Source organism: Rana temporaria, chromosome 13 (assembly GCF_905171775.1).
Source record: "Rana temporaria chromosome 13, aRanTem1.1, whole genome shotgun sequence".
NCBI lineage: Eukaryota > Metazoa > Chordata > Amphibia > Anura > Ranidae > Rana > Rana temporaria.
Genome location: NC_053501.1, coordinates 100,262,882 through 100,278,897, shown reverse-complemented (window position 1 = coordinate 100,278,897; position 16,016 = coordinate 100,262,882). Strand labels below are relative to the sequence as shown.

At 43.7% G+C, this 16,016-nt stretch overlaps 1 protein-coding gene across 1 annotated transcript; it reads left to right on the top strand.

The window, feature by feature from the left end:
- The first annotated feature begins 4,607 nt into the window (after window positions 1-4,607).
- On the top strand, window positions 4,608-12,286 carry MCL1 (MCL1 apoptosis regulator, BCL2 family member). The gene is made up of 3 exons (XM_040333369.1): window positions 4,608-5,131; window positions 9,882-10,129; window positions 11,150-12,286. Exons 1-3 carry the CDS (start codon window positions 4,720-4,722, stop codon window positions 11,264-11,266), a joined length of 777 nt encoding a protein of 258 aa, XP_040189303.1. The 5' UTR covers window positions 4,608-4,719; the 3' UTR covers window positions 11,267-12,286.
- Window positions 12,287-16,016: the final 3,730 nt, after the last annotated feature.

Genomic DNA, 16,016 nt, shown 5'->3' with positions numbered 1-16,016 from the left:
GTAAGAGCTGTGAAAATGTGGAAAAGACTCCCTCCAGAGGTGGTTCTGGCCAGCTCAGTAGATTGCTTTAAGAAAGGCCTGGATTCTTTCCTAAATGTACAGAATATAACTGAGTACTAAGATTTGTAGGTAAAGTTGATCCAGGGTAAATCCGATTGCCTCTCGGGGGATCAGGAAGGAATTTTTTCCCCTGCTGTAGCAAATTGGATCATGCTCTGCTGGGGTTTTTTGCCTTCCTCTGGATCAACTGTGGGTATGGAGTTGGGTGTATAGGATTTTACTGTGTTTTTTATTTTGTTTTTTTTTATTTTTTGTGGTTGAACTGGATGGACTTGTGTCTTTTTTCAACCTGACTAACTATGTGACTAACTATGTAACTATGTAACCTTGTCCCCATGTTGATGGGGACAAGGGTCTCATCCCCACAACCCTTGCCTGGTGGTTGTGGGGGTATGCGGGCAGGGGGCTTATCAGAATCTGGAAGACCCCTTTAACAAAGGGGACCCCCAGATCCTGACCCCCCCCTGTGTGAAATGGTAATGGGGTACACTGTACCCCTACCATTTCACAAAGGAAGTGTAAATAGTAGTTTTCAGAAAAAAAACACACACCGTAGAACAAATTACTTTATTAATTAAACCAAATAAAAATCCAGCAGTGAAAATAGACGATCCCTGCTCCAACGTTGTCTCTATCCAGCGCCGGGTGATCTCTCCAGCGACGGCCGCTTGGTCCAGCGATGAGAAGATCCATCCATTCAGAGCACAGCTCAGCGAATGACGCGCCGATGCTTTGACGTTTCTTTTATAGGGGAGGCGGGCCACGCGTCACGTGACCCCGTCCCGCTCTAACGCAAGGGGCATGTCTGGGCTGTCCCAGTGACGTAGCAGAGTGTGCGTCAGAGGGGGACGGGGTCACGTGACGCGTGGCCCGCCTCCCCTATAAAAGAAATGTCAAAGCTCCGGCGCGTCATTCGCTGAGCTGTGCTCTGAATGGATGGATCTTCTCATCGCTGGACCAACCGGCCGTCGCTGGAGACATCACCCGGCGCTGGAGAGATCAACCGGCGCTGGATAGAGACAACGTTGGAGCAGGGATCGTCTATTTTCACCGCTGGATTTTTATTTGGTTTAATTAATAAAGTAATTTGTTCTACGGTGTGTGTGTTTTTTTTCCTGAAAACTACTATTTACACTTCCTTCGTGAAATGGTAGGGGTACAGTTACCCCATTACCATTTCACACAGGGGGGGGTCAGGATCTGGGGGTTCCCTTTGTTAAAGGGGTCTTCCAGATTCTGATAAGCCCCCTGCCCGCATACCCTCACAACCACCGGGCATGAGATCCTTGTCCCCATCAACATAGGGACAAGGTGCTTTGGGGGGCACCCCAAAGCACCCTCCCAATGTTAAGGGCATGTGGCCTGGTGCGGTTCAGGAGAGGGGGGGGCGCACTCTGTCCCCCCCTCTTTTCTGCGGCCGGCCAGGTCAACGTGCTCGGATAAAGGGTCTGGTGTGGATTTTAGGTGGAACTCCACGCCATTTTTTTTAAAAATCCACACCAGACCTGAAGGGTCTGGTTATGGATATTTAGGGGGAACCCCACGTCATTTTTTTTTTTTAAATTGACGGCGGGGTTCCCCTTAATATCCATACCAGACCTAAAGGGTCTGGTTATTGAATTTGGGGGGACCTCCGCGCATTTTTTTTTTTCCCGAAATCCGAACTTGGACCCGAACTTTCAGCAATTATTCGGGTTCGGGTTCGGGTAAAAAACCCAAAGTCCGTACCGAACCCGAACTTTACAGTTCGGGTTCGCTCAACTCTACTCTTGAGCGATGTCCACTATGACAATTTATTCTTAGGTCCTCTGCCACTTGCCACTGTTCTTGTAATATCCATCACTGTGGTTGTCGATGTAACGGTCATCACTGGAGTCGTAGAAGTCCTAGTAATGAGAATCCCTGGGTTTGTAGGGGTTTTTGTAATGGGCATCACTGGGACCAGAGACATTCTTGTAATGGGCATCACTGGAGTCGTAGAAGTCCTAGTAATGAGAATCCCTGGGTTTGTAGGGGTTTTTGTAATGGGCATCACTGGGACCAGAGACATTCTTGTAATGGGCATCAGTGGGGTCATAGAGGTCCTTGTGATGGGCATTACTGGGACCAGAGACGTTCTTGTAATGGGCATCAGTGGGGTCATAGAGGTCCTTGTGATGGGCATCACTGGGACCAGAGATGTTCTTGTAATGGGCATCAATGGGGTCATATAGGTTGTTGTGATGGGCATCACTGAGACCAAAGAGGTTCTTGTAATGGGCATCGCTGGGGTCATAGAGGTCCTTGTGATGGGCATCACTGGTACCAGAGACGTTCTTGTAATAGGCATCAATGGGGTCAGAGAGGTCCTTGTGATGGGCATCACTGGGACCAAAGAGGTTCTTGTAATGGGCTTCGCTGGGGTCATAGAGGTCCTAGTGATGGGCATCACTAGGACCAGAGAGGTTCTTGTAATGGGCATCAATGAAATCATAGAGGTCCTTTTGATGGGGATCACTGGGACCACAGAGGTTCTTGTAATGGGCATCGCTGGGGTAATAGGGGTTCTTGTAAAGGGCATCATTGGGGTCATAAAGGTTTCTGTTCTGGTATTGAGCATTATTGAGATCGTGGAGATTCTTGTTGTGGGCATCGTGGACATCTAATTCCGCGTACACACGATCAGGCTTTTGCCCAGCCAAATCACATCGGAATTCCGACGGAATTTAATCTGAGAAAAATAGAACATATTCTATAGCTAAACTCCGATGGAATTCATCGGAATTTCCGATGAAAAAACTCTGATGGGGCTATACACGATCAGAATATTCGATGGAAAAAGTCCATTTGACTTTTTCCATCGGAAATTCCGATTGTGTGTACGCGGCATAATAGGTTCTTGAGATTGCCATCACTGGGTTCATAGAGGTTCTTGTAATGGGCATCGCTGGCGTCATAGAGGTTCCTGTAATGTGCACCACTGGAGACTTAGAAGTTCTAGTAATGGGCATCGTTGGGGTCGTAGATGTCTTCTAATGGACATCACTGGGGTTGTAAAGGTTCTTGGAATTGCTTAAAGTTTTTGGTGAGCGTGGCAGCTTGTTCATCATAATCTGGGTTACAGATTTCAGTCCACCACCCAGTGGATTCACAAAGGAGCTGCAACACCTAGACCAAGAGAACTATCAAACAGAGACTGGTACCTATCTAAGAAGTGTTTGTGGGACTTGCGCTGACTGGGAAATTTTGGTTTGTTTATTTATGCATAAGGACTCGTTCACACCAGCTTTGGTCTCTGAAGAGCAATCCAGATTCTAATCACTCTTCATAGAGTATTTGGCATGCAATGAAGAGGTGTTAATCACTTCCTCCCCGACTGCTTTAACCCCTTAAATGCCACACTTGTGTGCTACAACCACGTCATTGCACAGCAACCCCGTTCACTTGAATGGGTCGCGTTTGGCGGGTGATAACCCACCGAAAGCGGCAGTGGGGTGTACGTCCCGTTGCGGTTGGGCCATATGTACGCCTAATGAATGTAGCAATTGGGGGGGGGGGGGGATTTTTGGGCTCATTCACCTCATACATGAATGAGATCTAAAATAAAAGTGCAAAGAAAATCTTCAAGTCATCTGAAAACGGTCACACTGGAGGGTGAATGAGGGCTAAATACCACATGTTCCATTTTTCACTCGTCAACGGGGTTGGGCGATGTGAATGAGCCCCAATAATTAGAAACAACTGAGGGGACTCCCTAACAACAGTTCTTTATTTGTTTATGGTGACGTGTGGTGACATTGTCTGTGCTTTCACTATGTATTTCTCATGATGTCACTGACAGGTTTTCCTCAGAACTGGACATCACCGAATTCTATGGGAAAACCTGCAGGCCGCCATGACAGCACGTCTGAGAGGAAATCCTATATGGGGGCTAAATGCCACATGTTCCATTTTTCACTCGTCAATGCGGTTGGGCAACGCACCAGGCGGTGTGAATGAGCCCCAATAATTAGAAGCGTGTGAGGAGACTCCCTAACAACAGTTCTTTATTTGTTTATGGTGACCTATGGTGACATTGTGTGTGCTTTCACTATGTATTTCTCATGATGTCACTGACAGGTTTTCCTCAGAACTGGACATCACCGAATTCTATCGGAAAACCTGCAGGCCGCCATGACAGCACGTCTGAGAGGAAATCCTATATGGGGGCTAAATGCCACATGTTCCATTTTTCACTCCTCAACGCGGTTGGGCAACGCACCAGGCGATGTGAATGAGCCCCAATAATTAGAAGCGTGTGAGGAGACTCCCTAACAGTTCTTTATTTGTTTATGGTGACGTATGGTGACATTGTCTGTGCTTTCACTATGTATTTCTCATGATGTCACTAACAGGTTTTCCTCAGAACTGGACATCACAGAATTCTATGGGAAAACCTGCAGGCCGCCATGACAACACGTCTGAGAGGAAATCCTATATTAGGTAAGGGCGGAAGTGGGTGGACACTGGGATTGTACAAGATTATTCCGCGGGCGGAGCATAGGAGTGTACGCGCACGTTTACGTCAGTGACGTCGCACCTAGAAAGTCTTCTCTTCAAGAGGTTGGGCGTTCATTCAGGCCGTGATACCGAAAGGCAAGGGAATTCGACGCGCAGTGACCGTACAATTCACCATAGAAGATGATGAACCCGGCTCGGTTTAGAAATGGCGGAATGATCCAGTGTCACCTCCTGTACGGGGGAGGAGGGGGGGTTCTCCCTACCAAGGACACCCCGGTGGTCTCCTTAGTCAAGGACACCTGGAGGCCCATAGACTACAACGGCGACGGCTCCCTCCCTAACTCCCAGGGCGAGCTGGATGAGGACGAGGATATGGAAGTTCAGTCTGATTCCCGGGGCTCCACCTCACCCCCACTCACCCCCACCGAGGGGCCCCCGGACACCCTCACCATGGAGACCCGACAACTCCTCTACACCCTCTTCAGGGAGGAGGCCGGGGGGAGCAAAGGGGCCGAGAGCAATACCAAGGCCCGGACCACCCTCCGCAGAGTCAGCGGGGAGATCATCGACAAACACAAGGTGGCCTTCCAAGGTGAGTCCGCCATACTGAGACCACCATAGAGAGGGGGAGAGAGAGACAGGGGACCACCTACCGGGAATTGCCTTCTATATAGAGACCGCCATTGATCTACAGCGAGAGGGACCATCTACTGGTACTTTCCTCTCTCTATAGAGAGTCAACCATTGATCTACAGAGAGAGGGACACCTACTGGGACTTGGAGACCTCCATGGATGGGGAGAGGCCACTTACCAAGGGCTTGGACCTCCATAGAGGGGGAGAGGCCACTTACTGAGAGAGACCTCCATAGAAGGGGAGAGGCCACTTACTGAGAGAGACCTCCATAGAGGGGGAGAGGCCACTTACTGAGAGAGACCTCCATAGAGGGGGAGAGGCCACTTACTGAGAGAGACCTCCATAGAGGGGGAGAGGCCACTTACTGAGAGAGACCTCCATAGAGGGGGGAGAGGCCACTTACCAGGGCTTGGACCTCCATAGAAGGGGAGAGGCCACTGACAGAGAGACCTCCATAGAGGGAGAAGCTGCCTACCTGGACTTGCCTTCTGTATACCATTGACTTGCATAGAGAGAGGGGCCACCTACCAGGAATTAGAGACCTCCATAGAGGGACCACCACTGGTCTCTCTAGAGTCTAGATAAAGCTTTTAATGTAGGGATATTAATCTAAAATAAAAATCAATTTTAGACATGAATATCCTAAAATATTAACCCTTTTTTTGTGCAATGTCTAAAATTTTAAAAGCAAAAATAAAAATCTCTCTGTATAACCTAAAAGTAGACAAATTTCACATTTTTTGTAAAAAAAAAAAAAAAAAAAGGGGGGGGGCTTGTTTAATTGGATCCATTTTTAATGGATTTTCTGGATGGATTTTCATACATCCATTAAAAAATTGTCCTAAAATATTTAACTTTTCAGGAGAAAATTCATATTTTTATGGTTGTCTGAAGAAAGGGGAACACACTGCCTTTTTTTATTTAGAGCTCCCCTTTAATTAAACAAATAAATACATACAGCAGATATATATTATACAAGGCATTTTTTTTTTTTTTTGCAGGAAAGAGGGGGAGAAACTGCACAACTAGACATAAAAAAGTAGTATTTATAAAATAGTGTAAAAGTAAGAATAAAAAAAAATATATATATATATATATATATATATATATATATATATATATATATATATAATTCTTTTTTATTTATTATATATTTTATTCTTTATTATATTATACTATTGTTTTCTGAAGGTGTCTAGTTGTGATTGTGTCTTGTATAATATATGCCTGCAGTATTTTATTTATTATTTTTTTAATTAAAGGGGCTCTCTAAATTAAAAATATTTTTTTTTTTTTTGGTGTCTGAAAATTTTCTTTCCATCAAGCATAAAGTAGTAATACACTTTTTTTTTCCCTAGCTATGTGCATGTATAAAGCACAGTCAATTTTGTGGGTAGAATACAGATGGGGGGGGGGGGGTTTAGAATACATATGTGTGCAGAAATGCAGCCCGGTGTTGCCGGCTGTTCATGTTGTACGTTTATTTTGCGGTGGAGCCGATGTCGGATTTGCATGGCGCTCTTTGTGCTTTTCTCGGTGTATATTTGCATGTGGTGGGCCTGATGGAGCGTGCGCACTGAGCATGCTCCCCGTCTCCGATCCTCCAGCTCTGTGTATGCCTGAGTGTATACGTGGTGTACAGCAAGAACACAGCAATGCTGAGACTCCACCTCACATACCGATCTTCTTCTTCCTGCTGGATATGTGGCCAATGTTTGTTCGTTTTGCTCACAAGTTGAGGAGCCAGTTTTGCCGGATTAGCAATTATTCATATAGATCTCATATCCACCTTCCTTATAGAGTCTGCCTGTATTGTGCTGGATTACCTTTTGTGATTGAGTATTTTGTGGTATCGAGCTGCACAGATTTTCCCATGTCAGGTTGCCGCCTCCATCCTGTAATCTGACCATTTGGATGGACTGAGGTGGTCATGGCTGTTTTGACAGGTCAAAAAATGTGCCCAGCTTTGCCCATAAATGCCTGTTTGGCAGCTCTTTGCCCCCTTCTGGTTGCATTCTTACTTTCGACTGTGTAGGCGTTTTTTTATTTTTTTATTGTTGCAGTCATATCAGATAAGAGCAGTTCCTGGTTCACTGGAAATTTCCAGAGTACAGTATGCCCTGGTGTTCTAAAGCTTTATTTTTATCTATTTTGGCCTCCCGGTCCAATCTTTTTATTCTCGGTGCTTTTTGAGGCATGTTGCCTAGACCAGAGAATTTAAACTGCAGTAACCCCCCTGCTGGTCTGCAAGCTGCATCCTGTTTAAATTCCTCTATAATTTACGACCGTCCCCTTTTGAATAATGCATTATTCCAGCACAGGGTTCCCCCCCCCCTCCCCTGGTTTCCATTGATAATCTGGTGTTTTTCCAGACAACTCTAGCAAAGGCAGAGAGAGGAAAATGAAACCTAGTTTGGTGTTTAGGTTGTGTGTTCAAGCATCCTGTTTTGCAACGTTGAGCAATGAACTAAAAAAAAAAACATTTTTTTTTTCTTTTAATCTTCAACACTTCCTCCATCTGCTTATGTATGTTTTGTGGCACTGAGGTTTGGTAAAACATTGAGTTGCCAGGTCCATCTGTTTTCCTTGCATTTTGTAAAGGCCAGTAACCAGCAGCAACTGAAACCTATTCTGTGGACTCCACTCTGGATATTTTTGTTTACTCCTGGTTTTGATTTGTGACCAATTCAACAATTTTATTACCCAGGTTTATCAGCCAGCTCCATAGACATGACTTGAGAACCATAAAGTGGTGTTCTGGCAATGAAATAAATAAAATCCAGCAGCTACACATACTGCAGCTGCTGGCTTTTAATGGACACTTTCCTGTCCTGGAGTCCAGCAATGTCAGCAGCTGGTGTTTTCATTGGCTGTTGGGTGCTCCACTGCCACTGCAGGTGCAGGAACCTGGAAGTGTAGCCTTTCAGCTTCAGGCCGGGAACCCTACTGCGCATGCGCGAGGCCCGCTCCTCTCTCCTACTGGACCAGTGTCACGTGGAGGAGGGAGACCCGCGGTGACATCAAAGCTACGCGGCAGGGACTCCCAGAAGTGGCAAAGGATACCTGTCAGACGGGTATCCCCCCCAAAAGGTGCCAATTGTGGCACCGGAGTGGGGAGGAATAAGATGAGTGGAAGTTCCACTTTTGGATGGAACCCCGCTTTAAGTTGGGCACAAGCTGTAATTTTTAAGGAGCATTGGCTACATGGCTTTTGGAATTTGGCCAGCGCTTTTCTTAATATTGGTGGCCAATGTAGATGTGCCCTCTTCTTAGTGACCAGTGTAGATGGATCAATTCACCATTGCTGTCTGGTCCGTGAACCCCATAGGCACCCTAGTTAAGGAAGCCATTTCATTGCAGCCTCTCAGGAATTGTGAGCTTCTCTAAGTTGTCTGTTGGGAAGAGGCGCTCTTTAAGTTGTTTATTGGTGTGTACTATAGCAGTGGTCCTCAACCCTGTCCTCAGGGCCCACTAAAAGGCCAGGTTTATGTATTATATTGGGGGGAGATCCTCACTGAGCAGCAACTGATATCACCTGGGATGTATTTCAGTTATCTTGCAAACCTGGCCTGTTAGTGGGCCCTGAGGACGGGGTTAATGATCACTGCACTATAGAACCAGTTGGAGGTTGACATAAAAACTATAGTAAAAAAAAAATACAAATATCCAAGAAATGGAGGCTTTTAGGTAATGTCCATTGTGTGCAAAATGTTCAACACTTTGAGTTTCATGTTTGTGGATAGAACAGTTTGATCAGAATTGTTGCAAAGGCCAGTAACTAGCATATAGGCAGTCCTGCATCTTAGTGAATTGGTTTCTATTTGTTATCCATGCATCTGTCCTCCCACATTTCTGTGCAGTACTGATGCCATTTTCTTTGACGGTGGCCTTATTTTTTATTAAAGCACCACACCATCTTATGGAGGTAATACATTGGCCAAAATGTGTTGCTTTGGGAGTCTGTATTTGATTCTTATTGCACTTTGTGAACTGAGCTGATGTGCGCAATACGCTACTGTTGCTCCAGGGCCGCTTCTGCTTTTCGTCATTGCAGAAGTTGCTGTATTGGTAAAGAATAGGAACAGCTGTGGGCTGATTTATGGTAACTGAAGCTAAAATGAAATTGCTGTCTGCAGCAGCCAATCAAATTTCATCTTTGAAGAGCAATGGGGAACCTACCGTAGTTGCTATGCGGATCAGCTGTAGTATTGCTAAGCTTTTTAAAGGGGAACCTTTTTTTGAGGATATACATTTTAGAGAACACATTTTGAAGGAACAAGGTTTTTTTTTTTTTTTTTTTTCCCCCTCACACTAATCGGGCAATCATTGACCTGGAGCAAGAATGCAGCCAGTGGAAGCATCAAAACATCTGACATGCAAATACTTGTTCCAGGTCAATGACTGAGTATAAAGGAAAGGACCTTGCAGGGTGACCAAGTGTCCATGTGAACTGGGAGCTGTCTATGATGACGGGTTTCTTGATGTCTTCAGCATTCCTCCAATCGGCCATTATTTCCTAAAGTTGGCATCTTGAAATGGCTTTGGTTCTAGGTGGTGGACGTTTGACACTCACAGACAGATTAACTTTAAAAAGGCTGAAAAAATTCTGATCATGTGTTGTGCCTGGCTTTGTTGCAGCCATCACTGGAAATGTGTTTTCCAGATATTTTCTTGGATATTTAGTAGTCTTTTTTTTCTCTTTCCCAGGAATGTTGCAAAGGTTGTCTATACAAGATGAAAACGACATTCAAAAACTCTCCGAAGTTCCTTCTATGGTCTTTAACGATGGGATTACGAACTGGGGTCGGGTTGTTACCTTGATAAGCTTCGGTGCTTTTGTGGCCAAACATCTGAAGAGCATGAAGTTGGAGCACTGCATTCGCCAACTTGCAGACAACTTTGCAGATTATCTTATGACCGAAAAGAAAGAATGGATTGTACAACACAATGGTTGGGTAAGCATTTGTGCTATTGCTTAACTCGTGTTGGATCTTTGGAGAATGGGAACTTCCAGGATACAGACCATGGAAAGATGGCACCTCTTGGAGTTGTGTGGCAGACCTTTTAGGATGCATTTAAAAGATGGCATTTTGAGTGCCCCTCGTCCCCCACCCCCAGAGCATTAATAGTACTTATTCCACAGCCTTCAGAATCTTTCAACCTGAAGGATCTGATGTCTGTGTAAAGAGGTTGCACCGGTGACCTCTCCTTCCAATGATGGTTTCCTAACCTGTAGCTTCATAGCTTTAAGACTCAGGCTTGGAATAACTAGGCATATCGGCCTGGCTTTTCTGGCCAACAAAAGTGGTGGAGAAAATAGATGTCAAATCTCAAGATTTCCCTCACTTTGTTTTGTCTACTGGAAATGCAGACCAATCCCTAATTGGACACGGATGGCAATACAGCCCAATGCTAATGAGTTTCACCCATTGCTACTATGAATAATATGGCTATCGCTAGTATAGTAGTTTATAGCATAGTGGTGTAGTTTTGCATTTAGCAAAGTTCTCCTTTTTAGAGCCCTTTCACACTGTGCCGACCATAGCGTCGGCGGTAAAACGCTGCTGTTTTTACCGCCGATGCTATGGGTGGATTTGAGGCAAATTACCAACCACTAGCAGCCAAGAGGGTTAAAGCAGCGCATTGCCGGCGGTATAGCCGCGCTGTCCCATTGATTTCAATGGGCAGCGGTAAATGCACCACTCCAAAGATGCGGCTAGCAGGACTTTTTTTTTTTAACAGTCCTAGGCTTTTACACTGGAGTGAATGGGGACAGATTTTTAAGGGCGTATTGCACGCGCTATAGTGCCTGCAATATGCTCCACTGTTAAAGGGCTCCTAGTGCCACTCAAGACAAGGGTAGCAAAACAAACCTTTTATCACTTGGCATGTCTATAAATGTTACTCTCATTTTACTATTTGGATGAGCTGTTGCAGAATTCACAAGAGACTTAACAATTTTCTCCCTTTTACAGGAGGGTTGTGTGGAGTTCTTCCATGTTGAGGACTATGAAAGTGGACTGAGGACTGTTTTGATGGCCTTTGCAGGAGTAGCAGGTCTTGGAGCAAGCCTGGCATACATGATCCGGTGAACTCATGTCTGAATTGTTGTTGTTTAACGCATACTGACAATTACCAACAGTCTCCGCTCATGGCTTCTATGAGACAGCACAAAAAGGAGAGATTTATTGCTGTCTGCCACCAACCATTTGCCAGAGTCGGATGCAATGCAAGCTTGGGCTATTCCTTCGACAGAGAAGGAAGAATTTATTTTTTATAGAAAATATTCTTGACGAATGCCATCTTGTCAATGTTTAAAGCCTTTATTTTTTTTTCTACAAATAAATTAATATATTTTCGCAAAAAGTTTAACTTTTGTTGAAAATTTAAAGGTACACCTCTTTCAACTCCTTTGGTGCCCAGATGAAAACCATCCAATGGCACCAAGGGAGTTGAGACTATAAGTGATAACTCTGCACCTGTAAGTAAAATGTATATGTGTAAATATGTATAGCTGTTCTGTAAGAAATGTACAGATGTGCCATCTAGCTGGTATACAAATACATCTTACCATTGTAAATTTTATGTTTGTGACCACAGACCCTACAGAATGGCAGAGATGGAGGTTTTCTCACTTATTCAAATGTTTTTGTTCTTACACCCCCCCCCCCCCCCTTCAACTTCAGACTTTGGGAATCTTTGGAGCCTAGTTTTGCTTTGTTTGCTCTGCACGTTAAAGAATCTATTGAATAGTCCCTGAAATTGTATTTGTCTAAAACCGATGTTATAATTTATATGCTATCATCATTTTTTTTTGTTTCATATACATACATACATGCATGCATACATACCTACCTATGGAAAATTCCACATCAAATAATTCTAGTGGATTGGCAAGCTACATTTGCTGAAAAAAATGCTTCCAATGGCTCCTTTTTTTAGGTGACAGATGTTCTGGAAGACCCTCTCACTTGATGTACAAATACAAAGCTAACATTTTCAATCACAATTCCCATGAGGTTCTTAGGCTTGTATCTTGTTTCATGTTAAAAAATCTTTCCTTGAAATCCCAGCTCCCCCTCTCAGTTGTACGTCCGTCCTTTTTTTTTTTTTTTTTTTTTTTTCTAAACTCGGGTTATATTAACCTGTAAAGTTAATTGGTTCTGTTTCTTGACTTGCAGTCAAGGAGTACCAGTTGTTAATCTTTTGAAACCATATGTGGTGCTAAGAGGTTTCTTTTTTTCGTTTATGTTGAATAAAATCCTATTTTGGTTATATTTGTATCCTTGCATTTATTACAGTGAGTGGGTTCCTGAATTATGTAAAGAAAAGCCAATTAAATTGCCATAATACAAATTGCTATACTTGTATTTCACAAATAATGGACTTCTGTTGGCGTAAATAGTACATGGTGCTGGTTGCGGTCTAGGTCAGTGTTGCCAAACTTAATTTTTTATTTCCTGGCACGCTTTTAAAAGTAAAGTCTTAGGGCACTGCAGTCTGAAATGGGGTCCCTCATCACGTCAGAATCCTCGGGCCCCCCCTCTTCCAGAGTACTTGTGTACTTCGGTTAACATCAGTCCCATTCACATTAGTGCTTGGGCCCTTAGTCTGGCTATACTGTCTACACCTTGGAAACACAATTCTGTGCAAAAATATGTAACCTTTGACAAGCCCAGAAGGCACATGCTAGGATGCCATTGGGCCCTCAAACTGCTGCTCCAGTGCAGTTTGTTCCTTGCCTTTTTTACCTTTGTCGGATTAACTGGGGTCTTGGAAGCGTTATACAAATTGGGCTCCCTGAGATGGAAGGGTTTTGTCAGATAATCCAACAGTCTGTTTGGTCCAGCAGACAATTGTCATTTCTGACAACAAATGTTGGATTGCATGCTCTCAAATTGTCCGAAAACAAATTTTCCGTCGTATTATCTGATGGTGTGTACACAAGTCCAGACTCAAATCCAAAGTACAAACGTGCATGCTCCGAACTAATGCTAACCATAAAACATTAGCATAAGTTGCCCAAGGAGTGGTGGTGGTAAAGGGCTGAAAAACCACGTAAAAGAGAAAAAATACCGCGCTTAAACCCTAGAAAAATAACTAGCTCAGCTGCAACACGACAGTGTCATACAAACACAAATGCAAGTAAAGGAAAAGAAAATGTTGCGCTATTAATATAGGTTAAGCTAAAACAAACAATTGATGACAAAGAACAAAATTAATGAAAATAAAATTGCAAAGACCCAAAGTTTAGAAGGGAATGAACCACATAACTAGCAGTAAAGTCTTTGTATCAATCAAAAATGATTGTAAGCAAGTTCTTCAATGTAGAAAATAAATTCATATGTTGAAATCATATGTGGTGACCAACACCACTAAATAAAGGATGGAGGCTTACCGGATGGCAAGCAATGGAGAGCTTGCGGCTGCAAACCCCAGCCAGGGCCTTTTGATGATCCTCGCAGGGAGATGACAGGGGATGGATGTTGAGGCCTCCCGGACACAGAACCACAGGATTGCAGCGTATCACACACAAAAAAGACTTAATGGTGAAGTACAGCAGGACCAGCACATCAATTTATTCGTGACTCAAGGGACCACCACCACCGAAACACCCTATGGATAGGAGGCTTACCAGAACAAAAAGCAGTGTGAGCATGTGGCTAAACCCCTAGCCAGGGCCTTTGTATTCCCAAGCGGTGGCGATATATCTTAAGGGTCCTCCGGTATGTTATGGTCAGTGGATGCATAGGAAAAATAATAATGCCCACATGGTGAAGTATGTTGACTCAAAAGATTTAATAAAAAAATATAAACACTTACAGAATAAAAGCAGAAATGGATAAGAAGCCGGCCGGCTCTCATAAACGCCCGTCCACACGGAACGAAAAACGTCTTTTGGGAAGGTAGCGTGCTGACGCAAGACGTTTTTCGTTCCGTGTGGACGGGCGTTTATGAGAGCCGGCCGGCTTCTTATCCATTTCTGCTTTTATTCTGTAAGTGTTTATATTTTTTTATTAAATCTTTTGAGTCAACATACTTCACCATGTGGGCATTATTATTTTTCCTATGCATCCACTGACCATAACATACCGGAGGACCCTTAAGATATATCGCCACCGCTTGGGAATACAAAGGCCCTGGCTAGGGGTTTAGCCACATGCTCACACTGCTTTTTGTTCTGGTAAGCCTCCTATCCATAGGGTGTTTCGGTGGTGGTGGTCCCTTGAGTCACGAATAAATTTATGTGCTGGTCCTGCTGTACTTCACCATTAAGTCTTTTTTGTGTGTGATACGCTGCAATCCTGTGGTTCTGTGTCCGGGAGGCCTCAACATCCATCCCCTGTCATCTCCCTGCGAGGATCATCAAAAGGCCCTGGCTGGGGTTTGCAGCCGCAAGCTCTCCATTGCTTGCCATCCGGTAAGCCTCCATCCTTTATTTAGTGGTGTTGGTCACCACATATGATTTCAACATATGAATTTATTTTCTACATTGAAGAACTTGCTTACAATCATTTTTGATTGATACAAAGACTTTACTGCTAGTTATGTGGTTCATTCCCTTCTAAACTTTGGGTCTTTGCAATTTTATTTTCATTAATTTTGTTCTTTGTCATCAATTGTTTGTTTTAGCTTAACCTATAGTTTTAGCTTAACCTATATTAATAGCGCAACATTTTCTTTTCCTTTACTTGAAAAACCACGTAGTTTTGTGAATGTTGGATGAAAGTTCTGCCGTCTGTATGCAGAACAAGTTCACGGCCAACGCCCTTTGGACAAAAATACATGGATTTGTCTGATGGAAAGCCGATCGTGTGTACGAGGCTTTAGAATAGCTGTCCAAAATACCAAGCAATTGACTCTGCAGGTTTTCCATTATCTTGCACAGGTTCATGGCCTGTCGTGGATACTTGAGGACAGGGTTGAGAACCACTGCACTATATGAATAACGGATGACTGGTCTTCTCTGCACACCTGTCTCCCTTTATATGCTTGACATGCATTGCTCAAATTTCATCTGATTCTTACTAATTTAGCCAAAATTTGAGACGCATGGCTGTTTGCAGTCCCTAATTTTCTAACCTGAAAATTGTTGGCCAAAGTGTCTGTACCTTGTCGGAGGTGATCACTGTTTATATATTCTTATAGCTGTATGAGTAGCAGCTGTCGGAATAGCGTAGAGAAGACTCCTTCATCCAGTCTGTTGGCGTGAATGGTGGAATCTGAGTTCTCATTCAGCCCTGTGTGAAATATATGGCTAGCCTTAGATTTTTGCCCATAGATTTTCATTTCCACAGTTCTGAAAATAAATATATAAAAAATTATATATATATATTTTTTTTTTCCCTCAATATATTGCAAAACCAGAGGGTAAAATGTTCCCTAATTTGTCAAATTGCTTAACCTTTTACATTCTTATTGTTGAACCTTTTTTTTAAATTGGATTCCAAGAAAAACAGAAACTTGATAATGTGCTCTGTTTATTACTAGCGTAGGCGTTGTATATCAATGTATGTCATTTGTTATCGCCTTTTACCAGATAGTCAAGTGCTACCATTGTCTAACCTACTCCAGTAATTTTACAATGTCTGGTTTCAAGGGTTATCACATTCTTTCAGAGAAAAATGGTCTATGTGTAGGCTGTACCTAGAGTCTAATTTCACAATCTGCATCTGAATTCTTCTCAGAACACAAAATACAGGCAGTCGCCGACTTACAAACAGGCCTCAATGCCGGCTGCTTGTGCTCCACGATACCTCCGAGCAGCTATCTTGCCACAGTTCACGCTGCAGTACTTCATGGCCATAAGAGCCTGGAACATGCCACATCCCTGCACAGGCA

Excerpts from the sequence above, each read along its gene's own strand:
- MCL1 (XM_040333369.1), top strand. The coding sequence starts at position 4,720 with ATGATGAACCCGGCTCGGTTTAGAAATGGCGGAATGATCCAGTGTCAC. Across the intron at positions 5,132-9,881 it reads ACACAAGGTGGCCTTCCAAG|GAATGTTGCAAAGGTTGTCT; the intron begins GTGAGTCCGCCA and ends TCTCTTTCCCAG. Across the intron at positions 10,130-11,149 it reads TTGTACAACACAATGGTTGG|GAGGGTTGTGTGGAGTTCTT; the intron begins GTAAGCATTTGT and ends TCCCTTTTACAG.